This window comes from Lagopus leucura, unplaced genomic scaffold (genome assembly GCF_019238085.1).
Source record: "Lagopus leucura isolate 7727_CA_CO unplaced genomic scaffold, USGS_WTPT01 Super-Scaffold_73, whole genome shotgun sequence".
NCBI lineage: Eukaryota > Metazoa > Chordata > Aves > Galliformes > Phasianidae > Lagopus > Lagopus leucura.
This window is the reverse complement of record NW_024962252.1, coordinates 32,641,562-32,666,500: the sequence shown is the minus strand read 5'-3', so window position 1 is coordinate 32,666,500 and position 24,939 is coordinate 32,641,562. Positions and strand designations below refer to the sequence as shown.

At 43.9% G+C, this 24,939-nt stretch overlaps 1 protein-coding gene across 1 annotated transcript; it reads left to right on the top strand.

The window, feature by feature from the left end:
* The first annotated feature begins 1,004 nt into the window (after positions 1-1,004).
* On the top strand, positions 1,005-23,608 carry FAXC (failed axon connections homolog, metaxin like GST domain containing). Its single transcript, XM_042895203.1, has 6 exons — positions 1,005-1,279; positions 2,023-2,158; positions 5,561-5,757; positions 12,281-12,498; positions 14,911-15,027; positions 16,667-23,608. The coding sequence occupies exons 1-6, from the start codon at positions 1,005-1,007 to the stop codon at positions 16,948-16,950; spliced, it is 1,227 nt and encodes a 408-aa protein (XP_042751137.1). The 3' UTR covers positions 16,951-23,608.
* The last annotated feature ends 1,331 nt before the right edge of the window (positions 23,609-24,939 follow it).

The window sequence follows — 24,939 nt, the reverse complement described above, 5'->3', positions numbered from 1 at the left end:
TACCACAGGATCCTTACGGCAGCAAATGCTGAGATCAGCCACCAAGCAGCAGCAGCCCAGATTTATTGGGCTGTCTGCACTGAAGCAGATCTTAACCTGAGATTTGCAGGCGTTGGTGCAAAGAACTTTTCCTTGTCTTATTTGCTGCCCTAGTGTAACATTTAGCAGAACCTCATCATGTCACTGCTGCTGGTCTCCCTGCCTGCCTGTACTTTGCTGTTTGTGTACTGCCTATAGCAAGGAATGGCCCCAGTTCCATGAAGGAGCTGTGCCAGCAGCTCACTAAGGGTGAGGGAGAACAGCAGGGCTTGAAGGGAGCAACCTGTGTGTGGAGTGGGGTTTGCTGGGTTGCTGGGATCTCTGGTCAGCATCTGAGAGCTGGCTGCCAGGCTGGGCCCCAGGAGCTGAGGGCAGGCTGCAGCACACAGTGCTCCCACCCCGTGCACCTGCCTCGTACTTGTTTTAAAGCTGTTCTGCTGCCTTTCTGCTGTGCCCTTCTACTCCTGGAGGTGTTCCTCCAGAACATTTCCAGAACAGAACACCTCCAGAACAGAAGGGGCAGCCCTTCTGCTGCTGACCTTGTCAAGCATCAGGATAATAGAGCAATATAAGCACTCTGTCTCAAGCATTTGGAAGAGGGCCTTGCTGTTTCGTGCTGTGACTGGGTACCAGTATGTTATGGCAGGTGTCCTTCATCTCAGCCACTCGCTAGCGCACGAGGCCCCGCTCCTCGGTGAGAAGCACAGCAGCGCGTCCCCTCTCACAGCGCCGTGAGGAGTCCCCCACCCGCAGCCTTGGGTCAGGGCTCGGCCGGGCAGATTCGTCTCCGCGCTCAGGGCGGCGGGTGCCCCCCTCAGGCCGCTCTGCGCACCGCCACCAGCCCCGCGCAGCCGCGCCGCGAGGGCGGGAGGGGGCCGGCAGCCGGCGGAGCCGCCCGGCCGGGCAGGGCTGCGCGGGGCCGGGCCGGACGGAGAGGAGCGGGGGATGCGGGGCCCGGGCGCAGCATGCTGTGGGGAGTCGGGCTGGCGGCGCCTCGCTCCTGCGTGGCGGACTTGAGCCGCAACCGCAGCCTATCGCTGGGCTGGTGCGCGGGGCCCGAGGAGCCGCCGCCCGCGCTCTATGGGGGCGAGCTGGTCGCCTTCCCGCTGGCGGGCGCGGGGGCGGGCGGCACCATGGCGGCGCTGGGCTCCGACTCGTGGTGGAAGAAGACGCTGTACCTGACGGGCGGCGCGCTGCTGGCCGCCGCCGCCTACCTGCTCCACGAGCTGCTGGCCATCCGGTGAGCGGGATGCGGGATGGGGTGCCTCGGCGCCCCGTTCTGCCCCGCAGCCATTTTGCGTCGCCCGGCGCAGGGGCGCGGTGCGTCCCGGGGACCCGGCGTCCCGCCTCGGGGCCGGGCACCGCGGGGAAGCGACGAGCCGGGGCATCGGGCGGCGGCGCCGTGCCCTCTGCGGAGATGGCGGGCGGCGGCTGCCCCGGTGGGGGGGAGCGGGAACGGGGGCCGAGGGCCGCGCGGAGGACGGGCGGCGGAGCAGCTTGGAGCGGGGCTGAGGGGCGGTGAGCCGGCTGGTGCCGGGATGGAACAAAGCCCGGCCCGAACACGGTGGAAATGGCCGGTGGCTGCTCCGGGGCGGCTGGAGCGGCGCTCACCTGGACGGGAAGGTGGCGAGGCCCGGTGTTGCGCCCTGCTTGGGCGCGGCGTGCGTGCGGTCCGCAGCCCTGCGGCGGGACGGGACCGCGGGGCCTGGGCCTCATCGCTGCTCCTCTTACGGGCGGCCGTGGCAGCTTCCCGCGGTACCCAGCGTGCGAGCAGTCGGGCTGCCGCTGCAACGACGGTGCGTTATAGCGGCCCTCGGTCTGACGAATAAAATATTGCGGTCATACGTGAAGGGAGGATGCGTGTTTGGCCTCCGCTGGGGTTTTTCCTTTGTGTGTTTATAACGCTGATTTATGATGCATCCTTTGTTTTGGTTTATTTATTTATTTTTTTTCCCCTTCTTAATTTGTTCCGTTTTCTGGCAGGAAAGAGCAGGAGATTGATTCAAAAGATGCTATCATACTGCATCAGTTTTCAAGGCCCAACAATGGCGTTCCAAGTCTGTCACCTTTCTGTCTGAAAATGGAAACATACCTAAGGATGGCTGACCTACCCTACCAGGTACATCCTTACTGTTCTCCTTCATGCTACAGCTCACTGTAGTTGCTTGAAATAGGCATCCCTCCAATCTTTCTCATGCAGAGAGATGTAAATATATATGTACAGCTGTCCGGGTAGGTGACAGCTCTTTTGTCTCTGGTGAAATTTGGTGTATAATCTTTAAAGTTACCACTTGAATGTGGTTGATCTAGAACAGCTCTAGGTTTAATTGGTAAAGCAAAGTGAATGTTGGAAGTTTACTTGTCTGGAAATGCTAGGAGAATAGCTTGCAGTTCATTGAATAATACTGTAAAACTGAAGGACAGTGTTACATGGTCTTTGAAGTTGTCCATGCTGAAGAGAACGAGGTGAAGTGGCTGCAGCTTCCTGTTTTCCAGAGGGTTTCACCCTGGTGCTCTCCTGGGAAGATGTGTCTCTCTTCTGCTTTGCCTGGTGTCACCCATGTGGCCTCCCCTCCCATGTAGGAAAACAGGGTTGCTCAGCAGGCCTGTTCAGCTGCGAGGCTTTGAGTTGGGTGCGTGCTGTCTGGTGGTGTCACCAAGCAGGTTGTGCAGAAAACGAAATCTTTGATACATTGGATGGGTCTTTCTGCTGTTTGTATAAAGCATGGAAGTCACTGCAGATGTCGTATTTGTTGTTACTGTTGTACTGAGAATCTTAGGTAGAAGAAGTCTCTTTTCCCCCAAGTTGTTTAAGTCTGGGCTCTTACTTCGCCTCAAACGCTCTGAGCTGTGGCTGAGTCGCATGCTCACCTTGGTTGGGTTCAAGTCACTTTTTTCTGCTGCACATCCAGGTATTATGAAGAATGTTTTGATTGCATCTGGTCTTTTGCAGAGGAAAAAAAATGTTTGAGAACTTGATTTTGTATTTCTGATTGATATTCATCCACATTTGTATGTGATTAAGCTCCTTTATTTTGGATGTGAAAGAAAGTCTATTTAGTACATTGGGCTTAAGCATTTAAAAGCATACATTTTAATGTTTACTATATTAAGATTTAATGGAACTTGAACAAGGTACTTCAGAGCATTTAGCAGGGGACTGGACTGGATGGCCTCTGGAGGTCCCTTCTGACCTCTGCCTTCTGTGGTTCTGTGAGAACAGGCTGAGGGATGCAGCCGGAGACATACTGTGGGTCATCACCTTCCTGGGCAAGGGCTGCTTAGAAGGGGGAGAGTAAAGCTGAGCTGTGTTTTCAAAATGTTTGATGCTTTTCTTCAGAAAGCTCGTGCTAAAGGAGCCCATGGTGGGTGTTTATGGAAGCCTTTTGGTTGTTCCTTTATTTCATTATGACTATTAAGATTTGGCTATTTCCATAATCTAACGAGTGTTTGCGCAGCAGCACTGTGTTGTTTTCATACCAGGTCTATGAAGATGGCAGAGATGGCAGTCTCTATGAGAAGAAACATGAGGAAAAGTAAAGCATAAGCTACAGTAATTGAAAATGTAGAGCCTAATTTCTTCTGAAGAGTACTATAAAATTACCCCAGAAGAGCCCTGTGCTGTGTGGTTTATAATTTCCTCTATAAATGAGGTTCTCAGGAGCTTTGTAGCCTGCAGTTCAGGTTAAAGTACTATGAGGCATGAGGGTGTTTTTTTTTAATGACAATACCATAGCTTTCCTGCTTTGCAGCTGGACCAGTTTTCAAGTGGAAAATTGGTAAATATTTGATGGCAATTAGTAGCAGCCGTAAGAATACTGAGGTTTCAAGCCTGAAAATATCCACTTGAGAACAGCAGATACAGGAACTGTAGAACTGAAATTTTCCCAAGATAAAGGTTTTTTTAGGTCATTGAAAGACATTTCCTGATTTGTTTGATAAACTATATGCAATAAAACATGAAAATCCTGCAGCAGTTTTTCGGTTGTTTTTTTTTTTTTTTGGGTTTACCCAAATCGACTCTTCTAAAAGAACTTCACCCATCATTTGCATTTTTAAAAATTGTGATATTAATGCAGCATTAACACAACATTTTACACGACGTATTTATGCGCGTGTATGTGGATGAATAACAAGAATCTGCTTTGGTTGGGTTGCAGATGACACAGACTGCAGTAATTGTGTGTAGTAAGCTCATCTTCAGCTGCTTCTGCAGAACATCAGTATTTGTGTGCAGGAAGGTAAATCGTACTGAAGGTGCCATGGACTTCATGCTCTCTATTTGGTTTCAGGTGTTGGGCAGTTTTGATGTTTCTCCTGTTGATCAGAGCAGTCACCTGCACGTGCAGGCAGTGTGGATTCTTCTGCTTTGTTCATCTAGGCTTGGATGCAGTAGATCAGAGGTTACATAATCTAGTATTCCTGCTGTAAGATTCTTGCTTGGGCAGAAGTCCCAGAGAAGGCTGAGACCAGAAGGTTTTGTTTTCTCAGCAGTGTTACCCATTCCTTCTGTTTTGATCTGAAAGGGTTGAGCTTCTAGGAGTGGCCACACATGGGCAGTGGTTGCACACTCGTGTTTTAAGCAATAACCAGGAGGATGTGCGTTCAGGCTAAGCTGGAGCCACTGGTGCATGGTGACCTGCTCTATCTTCAGTGAAAAAATATGTTATTACTGCTGTACAAGTGTTACATGGAGGAGATGTGCCCATGTTCAGCAGCTGGCTAGTGCTGTGCTGGACAGCAGAGCTGTGTCCTCATAGATCAAATTGGAAGTGTGTCTGATGATAGAGGAGATCTCTAAATTACAAAATTGCTGAAGGGCACATAAAGAGAGATTTCTCTCCTGCCTGGTGAGGGAATAATATGTCTTTGAACTGTGGGCTCTTGGTTGTGTTTTACCCTCAGAGACAGTACAGCTATCTGATACAGGCAGCGAATTTGGATGTCCTGTCCCTGGAGGCATTCAAGGCCAGGTTGGATGGGGCCCTGGACAGCCTGATCTACTGGGTAGCAGCCTGACCCATGACAGGGGACTTGGAACTTAATGATTTTTAGGATCACTTCCAGCTAAGCCGTTCTATGATTCTGTGAATAAGCATTTATAATGTACTTCTAACACAAAAAGTGCTGCTCTCTGTGAGAGCCAAATTAAGGCATGATTCCTGTGATTAAAAACTTGTTTAGAATGATGGACCCAATCTTCCGAGAGATCTGAGAGTCCCCATCCCCTTAAATAACCCAGGTCCTTAAATAATATTAAATTACATGGCATCTAATATAAAAATATGCAACGCATTGCAGGACCTGGAAATAATCATTTGGGGTTTTTCATATTGCACAGAGCTGTTGCTCCAATTGAATAGCTGCAGTTATCCTGGAGTGTTAATTAAGAAATAATGTTGCTTTTAAAAACATGGGAAGTTATATAAAAAAGCTTTATTCTTATTGAAATGGAATCTGAAGGGCCTTTTTTTTTTTTTTGTCTGTATGTTTGTTTGTTTACTTGCTTTTTTTTTCTTAGAACTATTTTGATGGAAAACTTTCCCCTCAAGGAAAAATGCCTTGGATTGAATACAATCACAAAAAAGTGTCTGGCACTGAGTTCATTATCGACTTTTTGGAAGAGAAACTTGGAGTGAATTTAAATAAAAATCTTGGTCCACGAGAAAGAGCTGTTTCCAGAGCAGTGACAAAGATGGTGGAGGAGCATTTCTATTGGTAAGCTTGCATGAAAAGCCTGGCTGTGTTCTGCTGTCAGACCTGTACTGTTTGTCTAGGAGTGAATACTTATTCTGTCTTGGCTACCCAACTATTAATTTCACAGCTTTTTTCACTGTGGAAAATTGCTGCTTCTTTCTGCTTGTGCTGGAATGAGTCAGGAGTAACTCCCTCAAGAGCTGCAGTGATGTGTGGGCAAGGTAAGGAGTTGGCGTTGCAGAAAGGAACAGCAGTGGGCTGTCTGTCTGTCCTTTTCCTATGACCTCCATGCAGAAGCAGCCTTGCTAATGAGGAGCAAAATCCAACGTGGCTGAAAAGATTGGAGGTGTCAGAGGGGAAACAAACAAAATCCAGCGTGTGGAGTGAGTCTGAAATATTATGGATATCCTTACACTTACTGGTTTTAATTATCTGTATGTGTGATTGCAGTATGGATTACTGCCTCGTTACTCCTGTTAGTAAGTATTGTTGGCATTAGTGCCAGTTGATAAGATACTGTACTAGTTGTGGTACCCCAAGAAGATCAAAAATGGATGTGATGGAAAACCTAAATATGGCTTTGCTGATACTTCATGCATTTTACTGATACCTTTGAATACAGTGTCTGTGATTTTTGTTTTTTATTCTTCCTGTTCCCCCACCCCAACTTTTCAGTCCTTTTTTTCCAAGTGTCCTTTCCTGATCCATAGAAGTAGCAGGTGAACATGGCATTTTGGATATGGCATTGGATACCTTGGCAGGCATAAGACTCTTTCATACAGTTTGCTTCCTTGCACACATTTGAAGTTGTTGTTGTACTGAGCCTTGCATTCAGGCATAACTTTTTTTTTTCCTCTAGAAAAACTGTGTGATATAACTAGAATGCATTTACCTTTCTTCCTTTCATCTTCTTATTGAAGATCAGCAGCAACATGTGCAGGCATAGTATTTTGAATCATTTGTAACATTTCCTGGGAACAATTGTAGCATTCAGTAGTTTAAATGATATGATTTAAGAATGTAATCCTTAGCTTCCCAGAAGTATGACTTTCACTAGTGAGACCTATCTGCAGTGTCTTCTCAGAAATCTGACTGCAGCTCTCAAACTGCAGTAGTCTGCAAGTGTGATTTCTTCATTTTGTTGTTCCTTTTTTTCTCCCATACTTGTAGCTGCCAGAGGGAAGATGTGGCCTTTAGATCCCTTAATGCTCCATCTCCTTACCTAAGTGTATTGATTGTTTCATGGTCCACAGGCTTTACTGCTTTTAATGTAACATTACTGATGACAAACTTGCACAGCTCTTGTGTTTCTGAATTATAAATTGCTCTTTCCTTGGTGAAGCCATTGGCTGTCCATCCATGTTCCCACTGAGCTCATTCAGCCCTGCTGGGCGCAAAACAGGAGAGCATGGGACACTGGTACTGCAGATTCAGGTGTTGAGCTGGGGCACTGAAGTAGATGGACAAAGCAATAAGTAGAGAAAAAAATAGGCACGTGCCTCATTGTGTATCCCTCTCTCCTTTTCTCTTTAGTCATGCAGATGAGTTTCCCAAGGGCAAATATTTTTTTACTGCAGAATAGAAAGACCCAGCTTTAAGTTTTGTTGTATGTCCTTGCTGTGAGGGTGTATGAGAGGGATGCTGTGCTGTTGAGAGCACACTGTGCTGGTTCTCTGTACCAGGCCTGAGCCAGAGCGATGAGGCTTCACACTGCTGTAACTCCTGAATAACAGCTCTGACCATCCTGTAGTTAACCAGGATAAAGTCAGGCAATAGCTGTGCAGAGCTTCACACTGGTGCTGAGCCTTCCCATTTCCCACCAGGAGCAGAGGGTCTGTTTGTGATGTCCTCAAGTCCCCTGGGGGGGAACTTGTCACAGTCATGGCCTTTCTGCAGAAAATTTATAAAATCAAGCCTATCCAGTGATATAAAATGTGATTAATACAGCCTCATTGCCAGCAGCGTGCAAAGTAATTTCATCATAAATAAGTAATGCTGTATTACATCAATTGAATGTACAAGCAAAGAACATCCTGTGGATTAGCTCTGTGGATGGAGCTAATCTGGGTGGGTGCTCAGCATCCTCCTGAAATGTTTAGCCTCTGCTGAACTGATTGCTTATCTTTGGCTGCAGTTCTGATTGCTTAATACCCCTTAAAGGTGGAAACTGCTGCTCTGGCTGGAGCTGAGAGCAATGTAGGACTGTTGTGAACGCCTGCCCTAGGCTGCGGTGTCCGGCAGAAAGCCAGTGAGTGATTGAACATGCCTATTTTAGAGCTGGGATTAGAGCTTGTCTCCGAGATGCATAAGACTGGTGCTGGAGCTCCTGTCCCTGGAGGAAGCTATAATTGTCAGGCTTTTGCTATGTTTAAATCAGCAAAAGAAAAAAAAAACGTTTTAGCCTAGGTGGGGGTGAGGTTGAGTCAGTAGGGAAGAAATGGGAGAGCAGGCTGGTTCTGTGCTTCAGGGACTAGGCCTGAGGTCCTGGCTGTGTGCAGGCCTGTGTCATCTCCCCACGGTTTGTCCTGGGTCACCTCCATTGTCTGCAGTGACTGCCAGGGGCTCTTGAAAACCATTTAAAGGCATTACATTGGTTTCCCTTATTGTCAAACATAAGTGATTTATCAATATATACGCACAAATACATTCATTTCTTACTTTGTCTTTAAGAAGACAGTGTAAACATCACTAATGTATTGCATGTTTGAAGGACAGGAGGAGCATGGTGTGATAATGCAAATGACTGACAGATATTTAAACTTGCCATGTATTAAACAATACATGTTTAACATCAAGCCAATTATAAAAGTGACACCTCTCCTGCTATTGAGGATGATGATGCTTGAATACCACTGGTGGCTTAAAAGCCATTCTCTCTGAGAAGTTGCACAGCAGGTAAGGTAAGATTTGTGGAAGGAATTTATTAGAATCCTTCTCTGTATCAAGAAATTCCACTCTGCACAAGATTTAGATGAGCAAAATAGCTTCCAGTTTGCATCCTTTTAAGTACCTCCCTCCCCCCCCCTTTTTTTGCCTCTTGAATTACTAGAGGGATAATCAAGCAAGCTGTTCCTGATGAGTCACTTTCTCTATCTCTTCTGATTTATGTATTGAGGCCAGAGCTGCTGTTACGTGTATACTTCAGATTTGCTTCACCCCTGTAGCGTTTCTTTAATGCATTATGGTTTTATTTATACTCTTAAGAATTCACATATATTCTGGCACAAATGGAGGTGCTAATATTTCCCAAAATGACATAAAATAATAATGTCATCACATACGTTCTGAACTACAGTTAGTTTTTATAGTTAGTATTTATAATTATGCTGAATTAGGTTATATAGACAACATGATTTCTGGCTTTTCTTAATTTTTGTTATTTTTATAATACTCTGCTAATGTACTCTAAGCAGAGGAATGATGGTTGGAATTAAGCGCAGAGGAGCATGTTTTGGTGAAAAGCACAGATTAAATTAATCCTTGACTATAATTATTTTAACAAAGTGCTTGTAAAGCTAGTTTTAGAAAGATGTTTAGCTGTCCCTCTAAACAGGACTCTACCTTTTTTTATGTTTATGCATGCTTAGAAGCCTAACATTTTTGGCATAAACTGAGTGGTTTTCTGTTTAGCTGTCTTTGTTGCTCACGTAAGTTTGAGATTTGGGACATGCAACAACTTCACTTAGAGTGACAGGCACACATCCAAGATTGGGCTTTATGGTGTAGCCGAGGCAGGGTTACCTAAATCTGGTCCTGTTTGTTAACTCTTACCTGGCCTCAGTCTCTTCCAGACTTTCTCCCCCAAAACAAGTAAGTGAACGTTATGGAAATGTAGTTTTGTTTCACAGCACAGGCTAATTAGTTTTGTGGGAACCCTTATTTGTGCTGTCTCATGGAATTAAAGTTGTCCCAGGCATGGTTGATGGCTTGGTGCGATGCCAGCTCACTGGTGGAGTCAGAGTGAATAATAGTCATAGCAGGTCTGGAGGGTCTGCTGGTCGTGTGTGACTGGGATGGTTTTTCAAAAATGCTCCAGCAGTCTCCTTTCTGCTTCCTCGCTTTGTCTTGCCTTGTTTTTCTCACTGCCCCTCTATGGTGACTCCCGTTGTGCTAAAGCAATTACAGTAGTGCTGCAGAATGGCCAGAAGCTGATGAGATCCATGCTGGGGGATGAGGGTCTTCGTAGTGACATGCACAGCTGTGCCATTAAAGAGCAGGTTCTTGCCATTTACTCGAGTAAATAGTATGAATAATAGCTGGCGCACACAGATAATAGTTGTAATTATTTCCTGTGGTTCGCATCCAGACCAGATTCCTTCTTCAAAGCTGTATTTGTCCAAGGGACTTTGTCCTCAAAAGTTGGTTGTTTTGATATTTCAGTACCCTCTGCTTGCTGGCTTTGTGTTCTGCTTTCCTTTTGGTGCTCCCTTCTAAATCCAGTTTCAAACTGTTTCAAACTCTGCAGAAACTGGCCCAAAAACTTTAGTTGGTTCACCCTGTTTGAGTGCTGTTTGAACTAGGTTGTGCAACATCTCCATTGAAAACATCAGTGAGATGCTGCTGTCACAATAATACAGTACAGGATGTCTTTTGGAGAAACTTGGTGAGAATAAAAGAAGTCCAAAACAATGCAGATGAATTTCTGTTCTTTATTGTTCGTGTAGTTGCACTGAAACCTGCACGGGCCTCACTGTTGTTGAATATAATGAAGCCAATCTGAGCAGAAGACATTGTCCTGCAGGGGACAGTTTTAAAGGGAATTAAAATGCCTTTTATCCTCTCAGAGAGTACATTTGAGTTTTAAGTGGCATTTTTTCAGCTGTTATGCCAAATACGTTCTTTTTACCTGGTATTACTAGTAATTCGAATAAGGAGTGTATGGAAATGTAAAGATTAGAGCATTTTCATGGTGTTAAAGTAGTTGCTCATTGATGGTAATTCTAAATTCAGCTTCTGGTCATGGTATACTGGAATTTGAGAAAGTGTATGTGTGAAAAAATATGCAGGAGGTCTCTTTTTTTCCCTCTTATATTGAATTAGTTGATCCATATAGGCATAAAGAGAAGTGTGATTTGAAATATGGGCAAAGATTAAACTTAAGTCAAGTTACGAATTAAAAAAACTAATTTCCAGCCATAGTGGAAATGGAAGCATTTAATTATGAAACACCATTCAATATTTTACATACATGCATTTGCGACTTTTGATATTACAGCTTCCTGAAGGGACGCTGTGATGAAAATGGGTCTGGCCTCTTCTCCCAGGCAAATAGTAGGACCCGAGGAAACAGCCAGAAGTTGTACCAGAGGAGGTTTAGGTTGAACATCAGGAGAAACTTTTTGTCTCAGAGAGTGGTCAGGCACTGGAATGGCTGCCCAGGGAGGTGGTGGAGTCGCCGTCCCTGGCAGTGTTCAAGAGGCGTCTGGATGAGGAGCTATGAGATGTGGTTTAGTAGCTTGTGGTACTAATAGGAATGGGAGGGTGGTTGGACTAGATGATCTTGCAGGTCGTTTCCAACCTTGTGATTCTATGATTCTATGATTCCAGCTTTTCTGTCAAGCTTCATGAGTCTATAGAATCACCAAGGTTGGAAAAGACCTACAGGATCATCCAGTCTGACTGCCCTCCTATCACCAGTAGTTCTCACTAAACCATGTCCCTCAGCGCAACGTCTAAACATATTCTGGACACCTGGTCAGTGACTCCACTACTTCCCTGTGCAGCCCAGCACCTGACCCCTCTTTTGGAAAAGTGGTATTTCCTAACATCCAGACTGAATTTCCCCTGGCGGAAGCTCAAGTCCTCATGAACATTTTTTTCATACAGTTCACAGTGTGTAAGCCTACTTCTACATTTGTCAGTTTGGAAATATGTAATGGAACATGGCTATACATTCCAATGTTTCTTAGACCCTTGCCTTCTTGCATTTGTCACGTCTACTTAAAGATGTCTTCAGCTCTTCCAGTATTCCTTGAGCCAGTGACAGAAGCTGTATGGTCTCTCCTTTCTTCAGAATGCCTTATGTCAGAAGGTGCTACATATCAGAAAAGTTAATGTTGCAACAGCAACAAATGACCTTTGCCTACAGTATTAGTAAAGAATGAAAAATATTATGTAGCTGTTAAGACAAATTTTGATGAAAAGATCTTTTGAAATAATACTGAAATAATGAAGTTGAAATCCAGCCTGAAATACAGTGGAAGCCTTTAGAAAGGGATCTTGTGTAAGATCAACATCTTCATTAAGGGAAAGAAAATTCAGATGAGAGCTAATCTGATAGGTACCACCTCTGCAGTTTTGTTTTTTTTTTCTTGTAAAGATTATGTCATGGTTAATCTGTGAAGAGAGCGGAGATCTTTTTGAAGAATCACTGCTGCAGTATTTATGTTGATGCAAAGTACTGCTGGAACTTAGCCAAGCAGTAATAGAGTGCAAGGAGAACAGGCTGGTGGGAAAGGCTGCTTTCTCCATTTTCCTCTGTTTTCCCTAGCTCTGTGCTCTCTGGGCATTGCACTGTTATAACTTGGTGTTTGCATCCTTGTAGGACTCTAGCTTATTGCCAATGGGTGGAAAACCTTCACGAGACGCAAAAGATGATTTCAGTTTACGGCCCCCTCAGTGATTTGCTGAAGTGGATTCTGTGCCATCTGACCAAAGGGATCGTGAAGCGGGAGATGTACGGTCACGGAATTGGCCGCTTCTCTGAGGAGGAGATGTACACACTGATGGAGAAGGACATGAGGACTCTAGCAAGTCTCCTGGGTAATGTACCACAAACCACACACCTTCTCCTTGTGCCTTGGTGTGAAATGGCTGTATGTCAGCCTGGTCACAGCCACAAATAATCTCACTGCTGTCAGGTGGTGTTCACACTGCTGCTGTTCCCCAGTGCCACCTTCGCTCTTGGGGGGATGGGTTTCTTTCCTCACTTTTTGTTACCAGACTGCCTTGCTAGGAGGGTAAATGGGTTGCTTCTCTGGGCACTGAGTATTTGTATCTGGAGGAGCAGAATGTGGCCTTTTGAAAGTCCTTAGCAAATGCTACTTTCACCTGGATGTTGCTGCATTTGGTTGGTGTTAGAAGCTTCATTTAAAGCTGGTAGCAGATGGGTCTGTGTTATCAAAATGGATGGTTTTAGGCTTGCTGGCTGTTGTGGGTGGACAGTGCAGAGATTGTCTTAAGGTTGACGTCCCTCAGCCAGAACCGTGCAAGCCTCATTTCTGTAGTGTAGCTCAGGCTGAAGTCTGAACTAAAACTGTCTGCACTATGCTTTTCACTTCCAGTCTGCTGAGAGCTAACTGTACTATGCTTTTGTGTAAAAATATGTATTTTGAGGAATTCATCTGCATATTATCCCTTACTTTGAGCTTGTCCCTTCCTTGGTCCAGAATCCAAGAGGTGGTGCTGATGTGGTTTGTTGTTCCCTGTTATGATTCTTTCAGTGGTGGTTGGGCAAGAGGGGTCCTCCCTGCCCTGTCCTGGCTTCTGCACTCATCCTGTGCTCAGGAAAGAGGACAGAACATGTGCTTGAACTGTGGGATGGACAGGAGGAGAAAAGGTAGCCAAGTAGAGGGCAAAAACTGAGTGCTTACTAAGCAATAGGGGGATGTGAGATGTTTTTGTTCTTTCAGGGTGTTGCAGGGTGTTTCAGGTTGTTTTTGCTTGGAGAAATGGCTGGAAATCCTCAGACCTCTCTTTAAGATTCATTTTTCATTGGTTGGAAATAATTCTTCTGTTCTCTGGATAGACCTCCTCCCTGCTCCTGCACCTCCATATGCGTTTTCACAGTATGTGTTGCTTGTGGTGGCAAAAAATGTGAAGGGCAGTCACAGAGCTGGCAAACTGGGCCACATCTGCTTTTTTTACTGTGTGGTGCACGTTGCCAGCAGGGGTTTTATTGATTATTGATGAGAAGGTTGTGCCTCATGTGTTTTAAAAAGCCTTGATGGCCACCTGCTGTGTTATGGTTATTTTACTACGTTACTAGCTGAATATTGTACATATCATTCTTATCTTCCCTTCTGAAATGAATGTTGTATTAGTCACTGTGTTACTACGTTTGCCACTGTGATTATTGGTGTGTTTCCCTGCTCTTTGGTAATTGCCCTGACTTGCCATTAACACCAGCTTGTCAAGGCTTTCTCCAGCTGTTTGTGGCTGGGTCTACGTACCCTTGGCCTTGGGTCATATTCTGAGCTGGGGACAGGAGGTGAGTGACAGACACTGTACGGGGCAACCTGGTCTAGAGGGAGGCATCCCTGCTTATAGCAGAGGGTTGGAACTAGAAAGGTCCCTTCTACATCAAACCATTCTGTGATTCTATGACTTGCAGCCTGACTGGAGGCTCTCCTCATTCGCAGAGTTGATTTGCAACCTGCTGTTGCTCTAGTGCAGTTGCTTCCCAGAGTAACATTGTTATGGATTGAGAGTCAGACCCAGCTGAGCAGTCCTAAATTTATAGTGTTGTCAGGTGAAATGGGATTTTACACAGCATATTACTGTGGTTTGGGGACCTGTTTTTGAGCTGTGTTTGAGATCAATGACTGCAGCACAACACATAAATACAGAAAGTACCCAACATTTACCCAGTACATAGTCATCAGAGAATAGATTGGTGCAGTTCTGAAAGAGCTGGGGAGAGTTAACTCCATTTCTGTATCACATTTGACATGCTGTGGGAAGTTATTATTCGTTATTTCTCTGTATTGCATTGCTACATCGTGGTGCAGATGGATAACAGCCTTCATTGTGTTGTATTTTAGAATTTGCTGCATTTTACTGCTGGACAGTTTTTCTAAACTCATTTAATAACCCTAACATTTAATAACCTGCTGAATTACAGGCAGCTTCTGGCATAACAGGAAAAATGTCCTGGGGAGATGGGGTAACTGGATTTGGAGAATTCAATTACATATAGCACTTCACAGGGTTTATAGCACTTTGGGCAGAGGCAGGGACAACGCAGCCATCTAAGCTGACCTCTGAAATGCCACATGATTCACTTGCTCTGTTTTCTTTCTTTGCTCCAAGTCTAATGCCTGTGCTGGGGAAGCAGGTAATACTGGATGTTTTCTTGTGAATGATATCTTTAAAGATTATATTCTTCTCTGTCTTTATCTTGTAGAGGGGAGGAGGACATGTCCCCATTAAAATACCTTGCTGTTTTGTTTACAGGTGACAAAAAGTACATTATGGGACCAAACCTTTCCACTGTTGATGCCACAGTTTTTGGTCATCTGGCACAGGCCATGTGGACACTACCAGGGACTAGACCAGAGAGACTAATCAAAGGTAATCAAAGGTTTAAAGTGATCTATGACAAAAAACAAAAAACAAAAAAACAAAAAAAAAAAGCAAAACCAAACTTTTGGTGGCATTTGCTGTGTTTAAGTGTGGAACATTTTGTAGGATTTTCATAGGATTGCAGGAGTACTTCAGCTATCTCATTAGCTGTTCTCATGTTTGATACAGCATTTCTATTCTGTGATTATTTTTTTTTGTGAAGTTCTTGTTTGTTTTCACTTTAATGTTTTGAATGGTAGTTGTTTCCATTCCTGTTTGATCTTTTCCCTGTTTGACATAGCAAAGGCTGAGTGCTAAGCTAAGGGATAAATGCTGAGTAAAATATTAGAAGCTGTGAGCCAAATTCTGCTGAGTAGAACTGCAAATACTGTTGTCCCACTGAAATTTAAGCTTTTGCTGTTATTAAGGACACTGGACAAGGAGAAGAATCCAGTCTGGCTTTGGAGTAAAATGAATTAGAAACCAATGTACCATATCTCCTTCCTCCCATCTCCAAATTTTGTTATTCCTCGTGGAAAGGTATTGGCAAATGAAAGTCTGGTGGAAGATCTTGGCATCACTTTGTAGAATAAACATAGTGTGAAAAATGGAAAGAATGAGGAGGAAAAGGGTGTGAAATAGCTGTAAAAGCAATGAATCTGATCCATAGACCTACTCTGCATAAGAGGTAGCTGCAGAGGCAACAGTTTGTATTTTCTCATTATTAAAGCTTTGATTTGAGGAAAAAATCCCTGTCATCAAGGGTTTGTGACTCGAGGGTCATAAATAGTCTGTACAGTAAAACCCTTAATGTCTGAAGAGTCACAGATAAAATTCTGAAGGGTCGATTGGTTTCAAGAAAATGTATGATGATTGTTGAAACACTTTGTGTCTGACAATGAACAGAAGGTGATAGATGCAAGTACATGAGCAGTATGGATGATGCTCCGGATGATGCTCCGTACCTATCCAGCTACTCATGCTGTGGTATGCTGTGAGTGCAGGTTTCATGTACACGTTCATTTTCCACTTAATATGCTGTTATTTCTTTGTTGTTTGAAGTTTTTTAGTAGTTTCTTCTCTCTAAGCACACGTGTATGTATCTACACATGGCCTAACACACCCGTGTGGGCTACAAATGCTAGAGGTAAATCAGAAAGAAAAACAAACCCATAAATTTATCTTGCAGGCAATGCTGCCATCTGGTGGTGCGGATACAAAACACCCAAATTCACAGTATTTTAACAAGTGAGTGATCTGTGCACATAGAGTTGAGTTCAGTCCTGTCTTTATAAACTACAGCAAATAAGCAAGAGTTTTGCTAGAACAACTTACAGTATTAATATCTTGTCTTGCTTTATTTCTGCTGAGGTTGAATTTGGCATGGTTATTTCACTACATGCATAAATGTTCCTTTCAGCGTAGCCTTTCTCATTGTATGTAGGTTAATAGTATCTGTATTAAGTCATGTGAGAATTATAAACAGCCGCCGGGAGGGTTGACTGGATCTTGCTGTTTTGAGACAAGGCTCTGATGCCTCTTTGGAAGGAACCTGCATAAATTGTTTCCAAACAATGCCAAATCAGCTGATAGGTTAAAGTTTAATTGACTGAATGTACTTACTGGAATGTGTTGTGCTGTGTTTCAGGTGAACTCATTAATCTTGCTATGTATTGTGAAAGAATAAGGAGGAAATTCTGGCCAGAATGGCACCACGATGACGATAACACTCTGTATGAATCTGAGGAAAGCAGTGACACAAGCAAGACTCACTCCCCCTTGCAGGACTTCAGTTTTTATTCAAGGACAGAAACATTTGATGAGGAAGGGAACAGTATTTCTCATACTCCTGACACAGATTACACTGGACACTCCCTTTTTGATTCAGATGTGGACATGGATGACTACAGAGATCACGAACAATGCAAATGATGCGTACAAGCATCTCTTGTTTTGCAGACAAGCTGTTTCTTGGGATCAGTTGGATTTATTTTCTGCTCCAGGTTGGGAGAAGGTTGGTACCACCTCCAGGAGACCATTGCGCTTGACTTGGCTGTCACTTGCTACCTGGACTATCTCAACCTTATTTCATTTTGTGTAATTGTTCAGGTGGAACCAAGGTAAACAGTTACTTAAAACACACCGTGGGCAGACTAGAGGTTCAGATGACAACAGAAACTTTCAATCTACATGCTTGCTTCCATTGAAAAACAGTTGAGTGGGAGAAACCTCCAGGAGGGGGAGCATTTGGAAGCTGGTTTCTGTTGATATCTTTGCAGGAATGGGCCAAGGACAAAAGTGGAAGAGGCGTTACTGTCACACCTTTCTCATGTGGAAGAAAATTATTGATGCTGATTTGGTGCAGTTTCAGGAAACTTTTCATAGCTTTCTGCAGTCTGGGTGATCACAGAATGTCTGCAGGAATGAACTGCCCCTGGTTCTTTCAGAGACAGACAAGGAAGGTGGTAGGAAAATGTGTTCCTACAAAAAGAAACATTTTAGCATTTCTTGTTCTTTGCAGAAGGTTGAAATCACCTTCTAAAATATTTTTATTCAAATGAAGAATGTCAGTTTTAATGTATAATCACCCACATGCTAATCTGGAAAGTGTGTTGGCTGAAGCCTGGCTTCAGGCCTTTAAATTTCTTCTGTGTTTTTGAATTATTAGATGTTTGTATTTCCTGCCACCAGCTGCTACTGATGTAGAGAAATGGGATTCATTACTGAAAGCCTGGAGCAGCTCGGCAGTGGGTGCTTTTTGTTCTTTATGCAAGGACACATCAGACCTTTAAAGTTTGCAAAGGAACTTGAAGTGTTTTTAGGTGTGAGGTGCTCTGTAAACATAAGATGTTATCCTGCAATCATATGCTTTAGAGCTGGCTGGGATGGTGGGCATTTGCTGGCTTGTAATGCGCAGTTCCTAAAGGCAGTGTGTGGAAGCAAGTTGTGAGACTACAGTGGCATCACCACGTATTCTGTGAGGATTTGCAAGAGTTGAAATAGTGACTGGGGTTGATCGTAAGGCCTCTTTGATGGCATACTTGTGAATCTGGAGAACCAAAGCAAGAATAGCTGCACAGGTGCTGATGTGCTCTGGTGTCGGTGTGAAGATAAAAATGGATCCACAGGGTTGGCCCACATGTTTGAAGTTAAGCATCTACACCTGTGTTGCTTGGTAGTGAGTGGTTGATTTTAATGAGAGAAAGCATATGGAAATTACAGATGATCCTGGTCTTTGTAGAAGTGTATAAAATCAATTTTTGTCTGTATAAGTTGGTGGTAGCCTGTTGAAATTAGTTTAATCAGGACTTTTTCATTGAGTTACATTTCCATGAATCACAGCCTCTCAGCAGAAATTTTGTCGTATGTTGATTCTGAGAATCAGGCAGGACACAACTACTTTATGATGTTAGTTGCTGATGGTCCTAGTAGTCTGGAGCTTGAACTAACTCCAGCTTTCAAAGAACGTGTCCCTTTTCTGCACTATAGAGTGTCTGTGACAGGAAGAAGCTTGTTGCAGAGAACACCCAGCTAGCTGTGGCTCTGCAAGCAGAGGGGACAAAGCTGCAGTGAATTCCTATGTCTCTTCCATGTCTGAGAGCTACTGCAGTGAGAGCAGGCAGTTTGGTCCGAGGTGAGCACAAACTTGCATCTGTTTCCTAAATTCCCAACACGTTTGCTTGAAGCTGTGCTCCAGCCTCTATAATCATGGGCAAATCTCTATTGTCATGTTTGCAAAAAGAAAATGAACCAAAACTGAGGAGGGGGAAGGTATGATCCAGTTACCTGGGACCCTTCTTAGGAAACTAAGCACAGGAACAGGTCACAAGGACATGAGTCTTGAAAGCACAAGGGGCAATGGTCTGACATGCCTGTGAAACTTTGCAGGTAAGTCAGGGCAGATGCAAACATTTAGGTACTGATATTCTGGATAAAAAGCATCTACATCAAGAAGCTCCTCTTAAAAAATACTCATGATTTGGGAATTCTGGTAGAGACATTCTCATTTGTTTATCCATCTTTTCAGCATTAGGAGAGTGTGTTTTCAGGTATGGAGCCCCTGCTGGCACCACATGAATCCCAGCAGTGAGTCATGGTTATTAAAAGATCATCCTGAGTTCATTGGACAAAGTCGTATTAATAATTTTCCTGGGCTGACGGTCTGTTGGTGACAGCGATGCTTGAGGCATCCCAAAAGGCAAACTGATCAGAAGCCAGTGATGTAATTTTGTCCTCTCATATGTAAGCAGCTGCGTTTGGATATCACATGGCAATATGTGGCAGTGGGCACAGAAATTGGCATCACTGGCATGGTACAAAGCTGGTGTCATGTGGCCTTCTAACATCTGAAAGTTTTCTTGGTGAGTGCCCGGTGCTTTATTGTACATTGTAGGGCATGTGTATGCATTTATATATATACACACATACATATGCTATTAAAAATACGTGTGTGCATATATAAAAATAGGTGAGTCAATATATGTATGTTTTGGTGCCAAAAGAAGCAGTATGGTAGAAATAATCTGAGGATTCATCCTCAGCAGAGCCTTGACTTCGCTTTGGTAAGCGTGGTGATGGGCTTTGTTGCAGAAAAGTGAAACACAGTGGATCTGAAGGGGCTGTGGAGGGGGAAGGAACTTTTTGTTGTCAGCTGATATTTTTTTCAGTGAGGTAATCATTTGGGTGAATGTATTTTGTAGTGTGTCACATGCCTTCAAGTCTTAGGAACTACTCAGGTTATTTTAGAGAAGTTACTCAATAAGTAGCTTTCTCCTTATGACAGCTATTCCAGGTACTGTGTTTCTGTGTTTGGCTGTGTTTCAAACTAGAGGTGAAATTAGAAAACAGCATTTATTTAGGAATTAGTGTGTATAGTATTTTGTCAAGGTCTGGTAGTATATCCTTGAGTTAATTTATCCTTTCCAGAAACAAATATTGACTGTTAGACCTGTGTTAAGGATTTAATCCAAGCCTTTCTCTTTTGGAAGCTGGCCTTGGCAAAATATTTATGGGGGAAAAATGTTTAGAGAAAGAAATTGCTTTGTTAACATCCATGAGAAAATGTTGTCTTGGTTTGCGGGGTAATAGTGGACAAGAGTTGTCTTTAACAAAAATGAAAGTTTTCAACATTTTGCTAAAAGGGCCATGTTTTCTTAGTCCTGCAAAGGTTTTCTCCCCTTGCTCATTTCTTTTTTTTTCATCTCCATGATTGAGGGGCTGCGCAAACCCTACAAACTGTCTGCAAGCATCTTAGAATCACGTGGTTGGAAGGGACCCACGGGGATCACCAAGTCCAACTCCTGGCTCCATGCAGCGCCACCCAGAATTCAAACCCCGTCGCTGAGAGCATTTTCCAAATGCTTCCTGAACTCCGGCAGCCTGGGGCCGTACCCACTGCCCTGGGCAGCCTATTCCATGCCCACTGCTCTGTGGTGAGGAACGTTTCCCTAATGCCCACCCCGACCCTCCCCCGATGCAGTTCCATGGCTCTTTATTTCCCTTGGGCTCTTCATTTTATTTCCTCTGCTTTTTTTCTCCCCTGATCAAAACCGCAGCGGAAATCTGCTGCAAGCACCCCGCAGGCCCTGACAGTGGTGCTGCAAGGGGCGGGAAATCGTGTGGCACCACAGTGCCTGGAACCGCCCAGGAGCGCCGACTGCCTGCTGTGTGAGGTATGAGGGCCTTTTGAAGCTGAAGGGTGGAAGTGACCACGATGTTGTGCCTGAGATGATGCAGACCCTGCAAGGTTTCTTAGCGACTGGGGTCATCTTGTAGGGCAGCATTAGAAAGGGTTCAAGAGCCTGTGTCATGAGAGCCAAGTGCATGGGAGGTGCTGGAGAGCAGAGCTGGTGGTGGTCCCAGCCATGACTGCGGGCTGACCTGGGGAAGCAGCAGGGTGGGTGTGGGAGCAGGCAGTGTGTGTGAGGGCCATCGTTCATGAGTAGGGAGAGGCTCTTTGTCTTCACTATGGGACAGTGTGGTTGCACCGTTGTCTTACTTTGAACACTGCCAAATACTGAGTATTCTATTTATTAGTGCTGCTGTGAGGGAATGATAATTGGTCTTCTCTCCTTCATTTAGCGAATGGGAATTAAAAAAATACTCCGTGTTCCCACTGTAGTTAAATTTAAAGCAGCCTGGTTTGTGGGTTTTTAATTAAAAAAATTCTTCTTGAACTGTGAATTGCAGTGCTAGATTGCGTAACACTGTCACGTCAGGATGGATTTGTGTGTCAGTGTCAGCATTGCTGGCTCTGTCAGCAGAGCTCACTGTTACCAAGTGGGAAAATAGATGCTGGGCTCTATAGGTCCTACAGAAATTGTACAAATGTGGTGCTTGATTTAAGAACCAAACCAAACCTGATGTTTCAGATCTGGAGGACTGTTCCCATCCAATTACAACACTGCAAGTCACACGTTTTGATCTTTAAAACCTTGGCAACGTCCCTCCAGATCTGTATTCTCTTTGAAAAAATATTGCCTGAAATATTTCTGCAGCAATAGTTCAGGCACAAATTTCCTTTTGTCAGTGATGTCTGCTCAAGTAATCATGACAGCTTCATACTGTTTTCATTGAAAGGGTTGAATCTGTCAGATACTGAGCTGTACAAAATACTGCCTTCTGGAAAAGTGTGTTATGTGCAGATTTATGCAGGGCAGCTCACCAAGCAAAATTTCTATGGCAGGGGATGAATTCAAGTGGGTCTTGTCCTTAGATGTTTGAAGAATTTGAATCTGTTTCCTGGCAAGTAGCTGCTTAGTCTAACCCCTCCATCACCAAATACTGCAAAATTATAAATCAGGCCTATAATCAATCAAAATAAAGCAAATTATGGTCTTTAAATGCAGAGTTATGTTGAACAGCCCTGTAGCTGGTATATGGAAATGGATATATGTAGTGTAGGGGTGAGTCATGCCCATATCTGTCAGTGGCTGTGATCTGGAGGAACATCCAAGCTGCACTGTCTGATCTGTGGACAAGGAGGATTAGAGGTACCTTTGAATGACCACAGTGATTCTCAGCAGCATATCAGTGCTGCTGTATTTGTGTTTGCTGCGCTGTGCTTCAGCTGCTTGTTACCACTGAGGATGTAGTGGAGGGGCTTTCTTAACGCTGTGCTCAGGTGGGGCTGCTACTGTGCTGTTGTCCCGTACCCATGCTGTGTTCTGTGTCCTTGTGGTAAAGCCAAGAATCCCTTTTGATCTGGCTCCTTTACATGGCACTGCAGTGGCTGTGGCTTCCTTCTAATGGTGCCCAGGGGGGTGTGTGGGCCATTGTGACCCACTGATGTCCTGTCAAGGGGAGAGCTTCTGCATCACCCCATACTGTGTGGGCCTCCTGACAGTGAAATCGGTGCGTGGAGTTTCAGGCTAGTGATTGAGGTCTTTACAGCTCAATCTTTACAGCTTCACCTTATGTGAGAAAAGCATTGCAGCACGGATCAGCTCTGTCTCAGCAATTTTGGGCAGTGCTCTCTGATGGCCATTGTGAAGAGCTTTTCTTGCACGCCTTCCCTTACGCGCTAACATGAAGAACTTCTCAGCAGAGATTTTCACAGGTCCCTGAGGTGTTTGGAAAGAAATGGGATGTCTGTGTGCAGTGTGGGAATCCTAATCAACGAAAACGTTCAGTAAGTCACTGTGGTGCTGAGCTGTGAGTACTGTATCCTGTTTGCCCAGCTGGCAGATTTTGAGGCCAGAGATAGTTATGGACGTTGCGTGTGACTCATACGTAAAAAGGACCCTAGAATTTCATCTTAAAGATTTCCACGTCCAGCTCAACAAACTTAAGCAGAAATAGAGCATCTGCTTCCAAAAGGCATTCAGCTTCTGCAGAACAGCAAGATCCTGCCCCTTTGAAGTTACTGGCAGAAGTGCTGTTGGCTTCAGAAAGGCCAGAGGTTTCCAACTGGGCTTCCAAGTGACCCAGAATTTATCACTTCTTTCAGTCCTTTGCTGAGTCACTTGGAAGCCCTCATGTAGAAATTTACCTTACCGGGGCTGTTCACTAGAGGAAGGCAAACAAGATGTGACACTGGTTGGTTGTTTTTTAAACTCTTAAAAAAAAAAAAAATCTTTTTAAGCTTCATCTGTTGTGATGATATTGTCACTGGGCACAGTGTATACTCTTTCCTTTCTTTTTAATTTGTTCTTAAGAGTGGTCTTCTCTTGATTGTACAGGTTTTTATTTTTCAGAATACTTGAAGAATGCGGGCCCCAAAGTTTTAATGTTCAGGGTGCAAAATCAGCCAAGAACAAAGCATATTGGGTGTGTATGGGGGAGGGATGTATTCAGCTCTGTACAGTGTACAAGGTTTTCCTAACAAAGTGGAGTAACACATTGCTAAATGAAGACTTTAGTGCTGTAGCTGCATTGTGTTGTTTGTTGATGAATTCACAAGACATACATTATTTTAGCACTGTTATTACTACTAGTTTACAAAGCCATATTTAAAATTGTACACTTAATTGTAACATAACTTTAAATTGTGTACTGTGTTGATTCCTGTATGTATATATGAAAATCTGTATATTTTGTCTTTATGCCATATGTCATTGGTGTATAAATTACAAGTAATGGATCTAAAATACCTTTCTGGTTCATGTCCTTTTTATGAATGTCTCTGCTTTCTGCAGGCCTGTGCACTGACCGTGACAAAGTGTGAAAGTGTGTGAAGCTGTAATGACCAGTGAGTTAAACCCACATCTCCTCAGGCAAATACCTTAGCCACCATCATGATGTGGGTCAGTTACTGTCACTGTTCCTCTCTCCCCTTGGCAATGCAGGAATATTTCCAGGTCAAGCTCAGGAGAAAGGACTGCACTTAGCCTTGGGTGTGAGGAGGAGTCTCTGCTTCTTTCTCTTTACTCTGGGCTAATGCTACCAATGTGAATATAAATAATTCTAAGAATGTCAGAGTGTATTTTAAGATCATTGCCCAAAGCACTGTGATGGCTAGTTTCATTATACAATAATATTTTGGAAAAAAATTAGTATTTTAAAGTCCTTAGCCAAACTGAGCTTGTGGCCCTGAGCACAGTGTGGGGATGGAGTGGCGGTGATGAAGGTGCCAGACTGTGTTTACAGGTGCACTCACACCATCAAATTCATGTCAAGTCCTGCCTCATGACTGCCTCGTGACTGATGACATCAATGCTGCAGGTATATACATGTATGTTCAGGTTGGATTTTATGGGCCTTTTACCCAACTTTCAGTTTTGTGACTGGGGGAGAGGACAGGTAAATGAACTTCACTGACCTGAACATTTTAAAAATAACAAGTCAGGCCAAACCCTACTGTTCTGAGTATTTTAGCTCCTTCTGTTGCATTATAGTTTTATGGTTTCTGAAGTGGGTCTTCAGAGACTTCTCCACAAAGACTAGAAATGGCAGTGCATTTGAGAAACAATAAGGTAAAAAAAAAAAAAAAAAAAAAAAAAAAAAAAAAGTATTAGGTTGAAATAGAGGATTTGAATCATCAATATTGCAAGCTCAGAAGAGCTGGTAATACAGACTGCCCTTCCCAGATGAGCTCTCGGTTCTGTGTTGTTGAAAAACTCTGTCTCTGTGTTGGAATCCCAAAGCTTTAAATTATGGTGTATAAGAAATATTTTGGATGTTCATTCCCTGGCTATTGTTCTTTTGAGTAGTTGAATAGGAAAAAGTCTGTGGTAAAGCAGTTTTGTGAGTTCTTGTGCACTGACCATTTAACAGCCAATGACCCACTGCAATTGCCAGATGAAGATGTTCACTTAAAACTCAGAAAAAGAGATTTAGGCTCATGTGTTTTACCTCTGCTAGTTCTGGGCTATGACTGCATATGCAGCTGCTTTCTGCAACTGCACTCATTAAATTACAGTAAGTGGTGGTAAGCCTGGTCCTACCTTCAGAGGGCACTTCTGAATGGGTGAACACCCTTGA

Bases quoted from the DNA above. Each gene is read 5' to 3' on its own strand.
- FAXC (XM_042895203.1), top strand. From the start codon at position 1,005: ATGCTGTGGGGAGTCGGGCTGGCGGCGCCTCGCTCCTGCGTGGCGGAC. The intron at 5,758-12,280 runs GTAAGCTTGCAT...GCATCCTTGTAG, and splicing joins GTGGAGGAGCATTTCTATTG to GACTCTAGCTTATTGCCAAT. The intron at 12,499-14,910 runs GTAATGTACCAC...TTTTGTTTACAG, and splicing joins GACTCTAGCAAGTCTCCTGG to GTGACAAAAAGTACATTATG.